General features: G+C 35.1%; 2 protein-coding genes across 3 annotated transcripts; both read left to right on the top strand.

Annotated features, from left to right (window-relative positions):
- The first annotated feature begins 1,438 nt into the window (after positions 1-1,438).
- On the top strand, positions 1,439-10,676 carry LOC137718677 (sterol 3-beta-glucosyltransferase UGT80B1). 2 transcript variants are annotated; one of them, XR_011065910.1, is made up of 16 exons: positions 1,439-1,546; positions 1,667-1,738; positions 2,042-2,144; positions 2,224-2,348; positions 2,699-2,769; positions 3,430-3,511; positions 3,702-3,803; positions 4,011-4,066; positions 4,696-4,730; positions 6,471-6,687; positions 6,912-7,127; positions 8,515-8,574; positions 8,757-8,796; positions 8,905-9,117; positions 9,806-10,110; positions 10,233-10,676. XR_011065910.1 is itself a non-coding variant. In XM_068458226.1 (15 exons), the coding sequence occupies exons 1-15, from the start codon at positions 1,466-1,468 to the stop codon at positions 9,863-9,865; spliced, it is 1,533 nt and encodes a 510-aa protein (XP_068314327.1). In that variant the 5' UTR covers positions 1,439-1,465; the 3' UTR covers positions 9,866-10,676. The 2 variants fall into 2 exon arrangements, 1 of the variants encoding a protein (XP_068314327.1); XM_068458226.1 differs by having other exon boundaries at positions 9,806-10,676.
- Positions 10,677-11,761: 1,085 nt separating this feature from the next.
- On the top strand, positions 11,762-12,448 carry LOC137717209 (basic blue protein-like). The gene is made up of 2 exons (XM_068456502.1): positions 11,762-11,942; positions 12,255-12,448. The coding sequence occupies exons 1-2, from the start codon at positions 11,762-11,764 to the stop codon at positions 12,446-12,448; spliced, it is 375 nt and encodes a 124-aa protein (XP_068312603.1).
- Positions 12,449-12,901: the final 453 nt, after the last annotated feature.

The following is a 12,901-nucleotide window of genomic DNA, read 5'->3' on the forward strand; positions in this document are numbered from 1 at the left end:
TATCAAGTTTCCCCATGATAAAATGACAAAAATACGCTTAATTTTTTTGTCAAATTAATTTGGGTCATTGTTTATTAAATTGAGGATATATTTGTCATTTTGGTCTTTATTTAATAGAGATTTTTCATGGAATTACCAAAGTGATTAACCGTGAACAAATTGAGAGACCAGTTTTATCAATTTCAAATCTCAATGACCAAAATAAGAAATTATGCCAATACCAAGGACCATTTTGACTAAAATGCTTTTATATTTTATTTTTTTATAAGAAAACAACACAAACACGGCAAACACGACCTGTTTGCCAAGCTATATGTGGGGTCCACAAGAAATGGCAACAATAAAAGGAGTTCCCAAAGGAAGAGGATCCTCTCCGGATCCACTTTGTGGGAATCCTAGGGATTCCCACATCCTAACCGTTTATCATACATCGTGTGATCAGTTTTCGTCATATATTATTTGTGTTTAATTTTAAACAAAAAAATCAAATAATTTCTACCGTATAATACACACGATGAATAACTAGGATTCTCACAAAATGGTTTTGGATGGGATCCAATTCCATTCCCAAATTTGGGGTCGTACGGATGAGATAATGAAATTTAGTAACAATTGGGCTCGAGTTGGGAGTGGTTTTGGTTCCTAAATTCTAAATTTTGGGTTTTAGCAACACGCATTAGAATTGGTTTTTAATATTGTCATGTAACTCCGTTCATCATTGCTTTTGATATCCACATCACTTATAAAGAGACACACTTATCATTTATCAAACACATTCTATTTTATTTCACAACTAATTATTCGAAATTGACTACAATACTTATATGTATTTGATACAATTCCCATTTAACAGTAAAAAATAATTCATGTGAATATACGTATTTAATACAATCACAATCTACCACTTTGTATTACATCTTAGTGATATTCTTCTTCACTTATAAGTGAGAAGTCTTAATCTTATGTTTGAGCCAATTCTAACCAAATCATCATGTTAAGCCCATGTGAGACTTAAGGGTGGTTTAGCATTGCTTAAAGTTTACCAAACACTCTGACATTGTTTTTTTTTTTTTTTTTTTTTACTAAAAAGTACTTTCAACACTGTAGTTTACCAAATACTTACCTGTTTTTTTTAAAGGAAAACTAATGAAAATGACTTAAAAACTTTGAGTTTTAACGATAAGGACAAAACAAGGGATAAAGTGAATAGTACCAGAATTGACTTTTTAGTGTTAAAATATGATTTTTTGTTAAAATAAACAGTACTATAGATTTTTCGTTAAAACTTTTTTTTTTTTTTTTTTCAGAAAAAATTTTGAAAAAAAAACATAATAATCCCAAACTAGCCCGTGGCAAGGCCCAAACTAACCCGTACAGAGTTTGGCCCTGTGGGCTCGTCACTTAAACCTTACTTGTTAAACAGAAAAGCATGGTCTGCATTTGCACTAGCCAGCAGCGAATAGTCATGGAGGTTGAAACGGAGAGGACGAAACCTGCTGCTGCGTTCATGGCCTTCGGTACCAAGGGCGATGTCTATCCAATTGCTGTAAGTCAACATTCCTTCCTCCCATTCACTCTTTCCGTTTGGTTCCCGAGAAAATGCAAGAAATTGAAACATTGCCAAAATTTAATGACGGTTTTTGCTTCTGTGGTTTGCACTTTGCAGGCCATTGCGGCGGCTTTTGCTTGTGACCAGAGCCAGTACGACGTCGTCCTCATCACGCATTCAGCGCATGAGGTTCGTTTGAAAATTACTTTTGTTTGATAGTATACTATATGTGTGTGTGTGTGTGTATGAACACTTCAAACTCGATATTTAGAGAAAAAACCAATACTTTGAAACAGAAAAGGTATTTTAGAATTAAGAATTAATTAGAGCATGGCGATTCGATAGGTGAGGGTTTAATTTTTTATTTTTTTCCCTCCAATTGAGCTTTCGAAGTGTTTTTCTATGAAAACTTATGATTGTAGGGGTTTTTTTTTTTCTAATTTACTAATTGTTTTTGTAATTGGTTGGTTGTTGTTGTGACTTGTAATGCAGAACTTACGTTGTCATTTGGCCGAAAAGCATGTTTCGTATCTTCCAATTTCATCACCACCTGTTGTCCCAATCCATCAGGAACACGATAGTACAGAAGAACCAGGTTCAGATTGCTCCGCTTCTCTCTCGTTGTTTTTCTCTCAACATGTGTAAAGTTGTCATTGGATGTTTTGTTTTACCAGGTTCTTTGGAGAAAATCATGTTTTCTGCTGAACACAGACAAGAATGTTGTTTGGCAGTGGAGACAATATTTGGATCAGGCCCGAGCATGGAGGGTGATTTTATACTGATCAATTTCTTTGCTTTGGTACTTCCCTATTGCTGGTTTTTTCTCTCTTTTTCCTTTCCGTACCTTACGTCATAGGCATCTGTTCTATGGATTAATACATTGTGCATGAAAGAAGAATATATTTTGAAAGACTATATGCAGGGATGTCGAATATTAACAAATAGAAGTTTTGTATGGTTATCTGGTTTGCCATTCAAGTTCTTATGTAGGTTTTATTGCCGGCTCAAACATCTTGAACATCTGCATCTCAAGTTAGCATTATGTTAAATTTTATTCGACACTAAATAAGTATTGCATCCAACTAGACTTTCTGACAGTAGGTATAATGATGAGATATCTAAATTGGTTTCAATTGCTTGATGGTCAAGGAAGGATGGAGTATTGCAGAACTTTTTCATGTCCGTTGCATAGTTGCTGCTCCTTATGTTGTTCCATATAGGTACTAAACCTTTGCTTTATTTTATTTAAGTTGAATCTTGATCTTATGTAACAATCAGTGTATATATGGTGACTGGCCACCCTCAACTGTACTCTTTTTAATGTGGAATCTGTCATGTTTATGAAGATCTTGGAGAGGCGGGGGGATTAATATTAGGGCCACTTAGAAATTCTACTGCATAATGAGTTCCACTGATCATATAGAAAGGAAAATCAGTATTTGACTTTGTGTTTAATTGTATGAAGATGCATATAGGGTAGTGCTATCCACACACCCATTTTTACTTCCCACACACCCCTCTCAATTTTTCGGTTGTCAAATCGAATGAATTGAAGAAGATCAATGGCCAAAACTTAACAAGGGTGTGGGAGAAGTAAAAATGGATGTGTGAATAGCCTACCCTACATATAAAGTCAGGAAGCAATTATTCCATATCCTCATTATCAACTAACTAGACCAACACTATTGTGTATAGGTATATAGAAAATCCAAGGAATAAATTTTTTATTGTATTCAACAATTTCAACTGCAAGTGTACACTAAATGCATTTTTATTGTTGAGAGTTTCAAACGAGATTTACTTTGTAAGAACTTGTAAGTAGCTATAATGTTTTGAAGTTCTGGCTTGATGATTTGTTGCTGCTTCAAATTATGTTCCAGTGCACCTTCGTCGTTTGAGCGCCAATTTGAAAAAGAACTTCCACTTTTATATAAATACCTACAGGAAGCTCACAACACTAAGGTACTTTATTGTTTGTAGAGTAATATTTGAAAATAATGTTGATGTAAATGGTATTGGTCTGCCTTAGGAATTGATGGTGTACAGCATCACCAACAAGTGAATTTCAATTTTAGCCTTGTCTATGAAATATAAATTAAGTTTGTGACCTGCAAAAATAACATTCTTCTTTTCAATTTTTATATGCACATAGGTTTGTTGGAAAGATGTGATCCACTGGATGTGGCCACTTTTCAGCGAGTATTGGGGATCCTGGCGATGTGACGATTTGAATTTGAGTCCTTGCCCTTTTACGGTTAATATCTTTGAATTGAAACTCCTTAATGCATTCAGTGTATTGTAACAGTGGTTCTTGAGGACCAACGTTGACACATTTGGTTTTTTTCTGCAATGAGTTCTTCACTCATCAAAAGAAGTTTGTACCACCTGAGCTGAAATTGTCTATCACATATCTGCTGTAATTATATTTGAACTTGTGTAATTGTTTCGTTGTCAAACGCAGGATCCAGTAACAGGTTTGCCCACTTGGCATGATAGGCCTCCATCTCCGCTTCTTTTGTGAGTTCCGAGTTTTCCACTTGCACATAGGGTACAAGTAAAAAATTTACAATTCTGGAGAGAGAGGGTTTACCCACTTGGCATGATAGGCCACCATGGCTCCATCCCCCCCTTTTTCTTTGAGTTCTGAATTTTCAGCTTGCAGCCTTGCACATAGGTATAGGTAACCAAATGAACATTCAAAAGCACAGAGAGAGAGAGAGAGAGTGAGAGTTACCCACTTGGCATGATAGGCCTCCATGGCTCCATCCCCCCTTTTTCTTTGAGTTCTGAGTTTTCAACTTGCACATAGGTATAGGTAACAAAATGAACATTCAAAAGCAGGACCCAGTAACAGTTCTACCCACTTGGCATGATAGGCCTCCATCCACCCTTTTTCTTTGAGTTCTGAGTTTTCAACTTGCTCATAGGTATAGGTAACAAAATGAAAATTCTTGAGAGAGAGATTTAAAAGTGTTGATCATCTTTCTGCAATTATCTGGTAAATACTGTAGATTTTAAAGTTCCATGTGAAAAATGGCTAGTTTTCCATGCATCTATTCAAATAAATGTGTGTTATTTATTTAATTCTTTGCTGGAAGAAGTTATTTATAGTTTCTATTCTGAAGATTTTCCTCACTGTGTGACAGGTATGGATTTAGCAAAGAAATAGTCGAGTGCCCTGGTATAAATGTTTATACAATTTTAAACTTGTACAAATTTCTTTCCTGTCTACAGTTGTACTACTGAATTCATAGGTTTGATATAGGATACTTGCGAAGGTGATGGTTTTGCACATCATGCAACTAGGTAGAAAATCAATCTCTAGCTAACATTCTCAAATCCCTTTTATTTACTGCTCTTGCTTTAGCCTTTTAAAATATCTTACCTTCTAACTTTGTTGTAGCCCTAAACTTTTTACACAGGTTGCACCAAGGTGCTCTTAAACTTTCTACTTAAAAAAATTGCCCAGACAAGTTTTGTATTGTTTCATTTAGTGGGATGAGAGGAATTCAGTGATGAGAATGAATAATAGTCCCTTTAGAGATTAAGTAGAAGCATATTCATAATGCAATCATCGTTGAAGGCTTGGAGCCAACACTTATGGAGAAATCTGAGAAAAGCCTAAGAAATAACAGAGGTAGATTTTGATAAACAGTGAAAATGGTGCTAAAAACTCTGTAAAGGCTTAAAGCAGAATAGGAATTGGTCAGACGATATTTTCTTTTACTTCTAAGGTCTCTATATTACGAGTTCTTGCATACTTCCCTAAACAACTCATTAATTACATTAGCCCATAAATATTACTCATGGGAAATATAAAAGGCTCTTGAACTCTTTTCTGATTTTCAGACACTTATCTGGCATCATTAATTTGTTATGTGTCATTTTCTCTGTGAAACAACTCGTTCCTGAGTAATAGTTTGATGATAGCTTCTTCATCTTCTCTTTCATCGTGCTGAGAAAATTTGTCACTAGTTTGAAGCATAGAGGATGGAGTCAATCCCCAATTTTTGGGTGCCTACTTCATATGTAGTTTTATATTTAATGAAGACAAAGATAATGCTATTTTCCCGAGGTGCACTGCTTTGTTATCAGACTTACATGGTCTTTCCAAGAGTAGATGGCAAGATTCTGTGTCAAGCACATCACACAAGGGATTGTTTGAACTACTGTGCGAAGCTTACTTTGCTTGCTTTCTTGAACTTAGTGATTCTGTATGACCATGGATACGATTGCACTTCAAGTTCACTTTTTCTATATCTTCACAGAAAACCTCAGAAAGGTTTCTTGGCATTATGACAATGATTCTACAATCTCTAGAAACTAGGGTACGGATTCAGTAAGGATATGTCAATAAGATAATATTATTAAGTTCAATGCTAATCATACATGACCCCTTCGTCCAGGCACCCTATCTATGCTTCCTCACCACACAAAAGAAAACACAAAAAGTTGCGAATTCTACTATTAACATCATTCATAATACTGTCTTTGCTCTCATTTTCCTCACGTGTAAATAATACAGCATCCCGTTCTTGTTCAGCAAGGAAAAGATTTGCATTTTCTTATATGGTTTTCCCATATATCTTGACTGTAATAGTGGCGTCACGCTAGCGTGTCGGCGAAAATCGTTAAGTGAGAGTTGACAATAGCCAAGGGATATTCCAATATTGGATACATATAGGGGGGGTATCAGGATACTCCATACCTAAAATTTAGAAGTGCTTCGCAGCTTAAATAGCTTCCCCCGATCATTTTATGCTGAATGATTTTTACTATAATCAATGCATGCGACTTTATCATTTATTAATCTTTCATAGATCCTGTCTCTTCTTTTGAATATGGTCGATCTGGTCAAGTGGTCAGTCATGTTTTGTTCCTACTATGTCAAAATTCTCACTGGTTTTTAGCACTTTGACAGGTTATTGGCCATCAAATGTTCAGGTTTGTGGCTTTTGGTTTCTCCCAAATGAATGGCAGTTTTCGTGCAAGCAGTGCAGTGAACTTTCCAGAATTGTTTCTTCAGAGCGTCTTTACACAAAAGATGAAATGTGTTCAGCTCATGTTCAGTTAGAATATTTTTTGAAGACCCCAGTGTCTATGCCACCTATTTTCATAGGCCTGAGCTCAATTGGAAGGCAAGTTCTTTCTCTAATTGGTTCCTTAGCTACTTCTTTAATGCATTCTCAGAATTTACTTTACAAGAATATGAGGGACTCTGGATGTAATTGAATTATTACATGCTGTAGTCTTGCGCTATATATAAATAGCTTTCTTTGTTCTCCTTTGTACAGGTTAATGCACGATCAACTCGTATGATTTACTGAAATACTGATATCTGAGTTTCCCATTGTGCATGCAGCATGGGATTTTTAAAAAACGCTCAAGCGTTTCTTCGTCTTCTCCAAACAGTCTTAGAGATAACAAATTACCGCTTTATCCTCTTTACAGCCGGCTACATACCTTTAGATGCAGCAATCCGAGCAGTTGCCGCTGAGTCATCACCATATGTAACCCACAAGCAGTTTAATGACGAGTGCATTTCTCTCTTCAATGACCGACTCTTTTGCTTTTCTGGGTGAGCATCTCGTATTTATAAGAATATAAAATGAGCATTTTTTCTCTTGAAACTTGTAATGTTTGTGAATGTTTATTGGCAAACTTACTTGGAAACAATAACCTTGTGAGGATATTTGGAAAGAAAAAAGTAAGCTATTTCAAAACTAAAATTAAAAAAATAAAAAAACTATGCAAAAAGCTTCTTGTATGGCCATCTCATTCCGATCTGCTCCCACCTGAATGTGTTTGTGACAGCAAAATCACATTTTTTTTCTCTTAACATGTTGCATGTAGTTACAGTACTTTAATATTTGATAATAACATAATTACCCTTCACTGTGTTTATACTTAGTGTATGCAATAGTTAACTAAGGTTGACTCCTGTGTACTCTTGGTATTAATCTTAACAGTTAACACCAAGATACATAGGAGTCTACTACATAAAAACCGCACAGCTTTTATATAGAAAAGGCATATTACCCAAAATGGTCCTTGAGATTGGCATAACTCCTAACTTTGGTCCCAAAGATTTGAAATCAATAGAAGTGGTCCCTGAGTTTATCCACCATCAATCATTCTGGCCATTCAAATAAGGACCAAAAGGACAAAAATATCCTCAATTTAATAAATAATGGGCCAAAATTGGTTTGACAAAAAAATGAGGCTTTTTTTGTTGTTTTGGTCATTCTTTAACAGAGATTTTTTAGGGAATGACCAAAATGATTGACGGTGGACAAACTCATGGACCACTTCTATCGATTTTAAATCTCAGGGACCAAAGTGAGGAGTTATGTCAATCTCAGGGATGATTTTGGCTAAAAAACCTATAGAAAAGGCTAAGTAACTGAGGTAACTGGTTCTCATAATAACTTAATTTCAGGAACATCTTTTAAGTTGTTTATGACTAGCACTTATTTGGAACTTTATTAGACTATGGATTGATATTTTAAAGGAAAATTTAGAAAGGTTGTAGTGGATCATATTTGTTCATCCAATCAATTAAGTAGATTGTCCAAACCACTCGAGTGTTAGAATGAGAGAATATGGAAGGCAAAGTGTGTGTGAGACAGAAGAAAGGGATAAGAGTGTTCCTTGTTTTCTCGTTCTTGTCCTTTCTAGTTGTTCATCAAGTCTTGAAGCTTGATAATATATTTTTGCTGCACTGTTGATGATATAGTGGAGATTCGTTGTTGCTGCCCTCTTAAAGTTATAGCCTAATGTACTTAATTCTTGGCGTTCTTTATCTTCTCGCTTTTTTTTTTTTTTTTTTTTTTTTTTTTTTTTTTTTGTGTTTTTTGAGTTTGATCTTCCCATCCTTATATTTCAAAACACAGTAAGTTGCAGTGCGTTGGCCTCTGGTTATTCTTTACCTCTGCTAAATAATATTTTATTTCCTTGTTGAATAGAACTGTACCGTACAAGTGGCTGTTTACTCGATGTGCTGCTGCAATTCATCATGGGGGAAGGTGAGAGTGCTCCAACTCTTATTATATGTTCGCTTAGTTGCTGATTTTGTCAATGCCATTTTAATTGTTCTAATTGAGCCTATCAATTTCTTTTTTCCTCTCAAATTACTTCAACATTTTGTGGTAATATGTAACAAGTGAAGTATTGACTTTTTATTTCCTGTTTCCTGTAAATGCGGAAGTGGCACTACTGCTGCAGCACTATTGGCAGGAATCCCACAGGTTATTTATGGAAGTACATGCATCTCTATATTCAATCATGCACATATGTTTTCTTTTGTTAATCAAGTATATCAGTTATAACAGTCAAGAGGCAAAAACAAATTGCAGGTAGTATGTCCATTTGTGCTAGATCAGTTTTACTGGGCTGAAAGAATGTTTTGGCTTGGAGTAGCACCCGAGCCATTGAAAAGAATCCATTTACTTCCAGAAGAAAGTGAAGAGAAAATAGCGGCTAATTTTCTATCGAGGGCCATACATGATGCATTATCCCCTGAAATTAAAGAACATGCTGTAGAAGTTTCTAAGAAAATCTCTCTTGAGGTAACACTTACTCTTGAATTATGAAATTAATAATTGTTGGTAGAAAGACCACACATGTAGATTTATATATCCTTGAATTGGAATATTTATATGAGTTATGTCCCGTTCTGTCACTCTTAGGATGTGCAAAGTTACTGTATAATTCCTATTCCTAATCCATCACCTTCCTCACTCCCTTTCTGAAGTGTCATTATGGTACTGTAATTTTAAATAGATTTGGCAGAAGGGGGAGGAAGAAGAAGGGGACTTTATAGTTTATAGTGGCATGCAACGTGATTTGTCTATGTTTTTCAATATTCGACGTGATATGTGTAATCTGTGATGCCATTCAATGCGTCTACAAAATTCGCATTGAAATGTTTTCTTTGCATGGAAACAAATATTTTCTTTGCATTTGTAATTTTCTACTAGGTTGGATATTCCTAGTTTTCAATCACTATCGATAGTTTGGAGATCTGACTTATATATTTTGTTCTAAATGTTGTGGTTCTGAAATTTCATATTATATCCGAGTACACCCCGTTCTCAATTGGGGGCAAAAAAAAACCTCCATCCGGTTATTAAGAATGAAGAATAGAACCTATTGGCAATCCCAAACTAATTGTGGTTGTTCTCTGAAAATCTGACTTGAGAACATGAATAAAAGGTGCTACAAATCTAATTTACCAAATAATGTTTTACTTTTCAGGATGGTGTCTCAAACGCGGTCAAATATATCAAGGAAGAGATCATTGGTGGTTCAAGCTGATCATTCGCAATCTCTTGCACTGGCCTTCGGACATAGTTTTCAGCAATGCGGACAGTCGAGATTCTCAGCAATGCGGACAGTCGAGATTCTGAAAATGGTGGAAATGCTTACTGCTTGGATGGAAGCATGTGCACAAGGTGCACGGTTCGCTTTGGAGAAGTTTTCTTCTATACAAAGATTTGGAGGAACTAATGATGTCTGTAAGAAGTTTTCTTACTAAGGATGCCTAAATCGCGTCGTACTTGGTAACCCCTCCTTCAAACTCAACATTAGGAATCTGAATTAGGAAACCTTTCAATCACAATCCTTTTCATGTGTAGAACTTGAAACATAACGTAGTGTAAAGTGTAAACACAACATTGTCCAGGTAGGCTCACGTGTGCCGCCGGTGTGTCAAATTTCCATCTACTTTGAAAAGTGAAACAGATGAAAGGGTGACATGTTTCTAGGAAAAGATATATGGAGCATATGAAGTAGCTTGTGTTTGATATTTGCTACTTTGAAAGAGATGGTTGTACATCTAACTCAGTTGAAAGGTTGGAGCAGAAACTGTAACTTGACGGAGAAAGATAACCGCTATTTTATCTCTATGAGTGCTTCTACCGTACATCGGTGTATAAGATGCACTGATTATCTCTAGGAGTGCTTTTACGGTCTGGTGATATTCCTCTTCATTAGTAAATGAGAGGTTTTAGGTTCGGATCTTATGGATGAAGAATTTGATACCAAATTAGGTTGCCCATTGTGTGGCTTAACCGAACTTTCCTTCTCATAGTGTAAAATATAACGTTATACTGAAGAAATAAAAAAAAAACTTGTGGGCCACATTATTCCCTTCAATTTAATGGGCTTGCATCTCGATTTATTAATGAAAGATATGTAAGTAATTTTAAATTTACATAAGAAATTCAATATTTTATTACAATTGGGATTTTTTTTTTTTTTTTTTAAATTTTTACATGAAGTAATTGCGGATTCAATAATCTAATGTTTTACTTTTAGCACTGTAAAAACAGAGATTAAAAGATAAACCACAAGTGAAAATTTAAGGGTAAAACTCATGAGCTTTGCTCTCGGGCGCATGAAAGGACAAAGAGATTGATTGTTTGGCGTTCCAATGTGCGGAGAAGAATTTCCGTAAGACTCATCAACCCAATGACTATATTTACAAGGCTGTATTATTTTATAAGCTCAACTTCAATTAGGGGTTAGGGAGTGATGCTAGAGAAACTATCTACTTGAATCATTTTTCGTAGACCACTGACTACATGAAGTGGCAATTGACGGTCAGATTTCATTGTTTAAAGGATAGTGATATTCATACACTCTTCTTTACTTCTCACACACCCTTGTTAATTGTTGTCTATTGATCTTCTTCAATTCATTTGATTTGCTAGATGAAAATTGAAAGAAGTGTGTGAGAAGTAAAAATAGGTGTGTAGATAGTACCACCTTATTAAAAAAAAGTATCCAACTATCAACGATGCATCACTTGGTCTACAAAATATAGTTTAATAATGTGATCTTTCTAGCATTTTCAGGCGGTGAAAATGTATTTAAAGGTTTACCATTTTTATTTTTAAGGAATATGGATTTCTAATATAGAGATTGGTACAATAGGTGGATCGAGAGAGATAAAATCATATCTTTCTCTCAGGAAATAAATATTATATTTCCAAATGTGATTTCGAATAAATTAAAACCATATCATTACAAAATCTTAAAGCATTAATTCCAGATTGAGCTTCTGTAATAATATTCATCTTTATTCACCTATAAAAAGTGAACAAAAATCACATAATTGTATGCAAACTTGTCCGATTTACTGTAAAAATATTCATCTTTACACTTTTTACATTTACCGTCTGTCATTTTTCAACCTGCAACAGTCAGAAGATGGCCACTCAGGTTAGAGGCAGCGCAGTTGTAACCGCAGTAGTAGTGATAGGGTTGTGCATGGCGTTGCATGGTGGGATTGCTCATGCCAAAACCTTCACCGTCGGAGATGATGCTGGTTGGACCTTCAACGTCGAGGACTGGCCTAAGGGCAAGACCTTTGCTGCCGATGATACATTGGGTAAATTCTAATTTAACTTCACGCCAACTTATATATTTGTACGGGTTTGTTTGATAATCGTTTTGGTTTTGAGTTTTAGTTTTTACTTTTTATTTTCGACGTATGAGAAAAGGATTATTAAGGAAAGAAGAAATTAAAAAGAGTGGTGGAGATAGCAGAAGAAATCTAGAGGAATTGATACGAAATTGTATCAAAATTTCGAAAGCGAACCTGTTGAAATGGTTATTTTGTTTCGTTTTGTGCGTTTTTTCTTATATATATTTTCTGCATCTCTCTTATTTTTCATTTTTCTCTCATTTGTTGTATTTGCAGTGTTCAAATACAATAAGGACCTGCACAATGTGGTAGTGGTAGATGAAAATGGTTACAAAACATGCACAGCCAGCGGCAAAGAATTCTCGTCGGGAAACGATGAAATCAAACTTGCGCGAGGACAATACTACTTCATCTGCGGTGTTCCTGGCCACTGCGATCGTGGCCAAAAGATAGCAGTCACTGCTAATTAATAATATTAATAATAATTAATTACTTTAATAATAATAATGTCTTACCTTAATAATATATTAAGAATTGTATGAGGCAAAAGCCTTGACTCAATGTCTTAAGTTAAAATAAAATTAATGAATTGTGTTTGTTGTCTGAATCGTATTTTATGACCAATCTCTCTTTTTATTTGATTTTTCTACGTTTCCAACAAAATTTGTATTTTTCCATGGAAAAAAAAAAAGGAACATATGCATTGTTGGATTGAATAATATTAGTCAATTTACCCCCAAAACTTGTAAGACACTACCAATGTTCTTCCTAAATTTTAATTTTCGCCAATTTTCCAATGAACGCGTACAATTGGTTAAGTTTTGCCCCATAGTTAAATTTTCATAACTTCCATCTAGTCTTCCGTTTAATCTTCCATGTGATCCTCTTCAAAAGGCAAAAAAGGTCATTTTCTTCCCTAACCT

This window comes from Pyrus communis, chromosome 15 (genome assembly GCF_963583255.1).
Source record: "Pyrus communis chromosome 15, drPyrComm1.1, whole genome shotgun sequence".
NCBI classification, from domain to species: Eukaryota; Viridiplantae; Streptophyta; class Magnoliopsida; order Rosales; family Rosaceae; genus Pyrus; species Pyrus communis.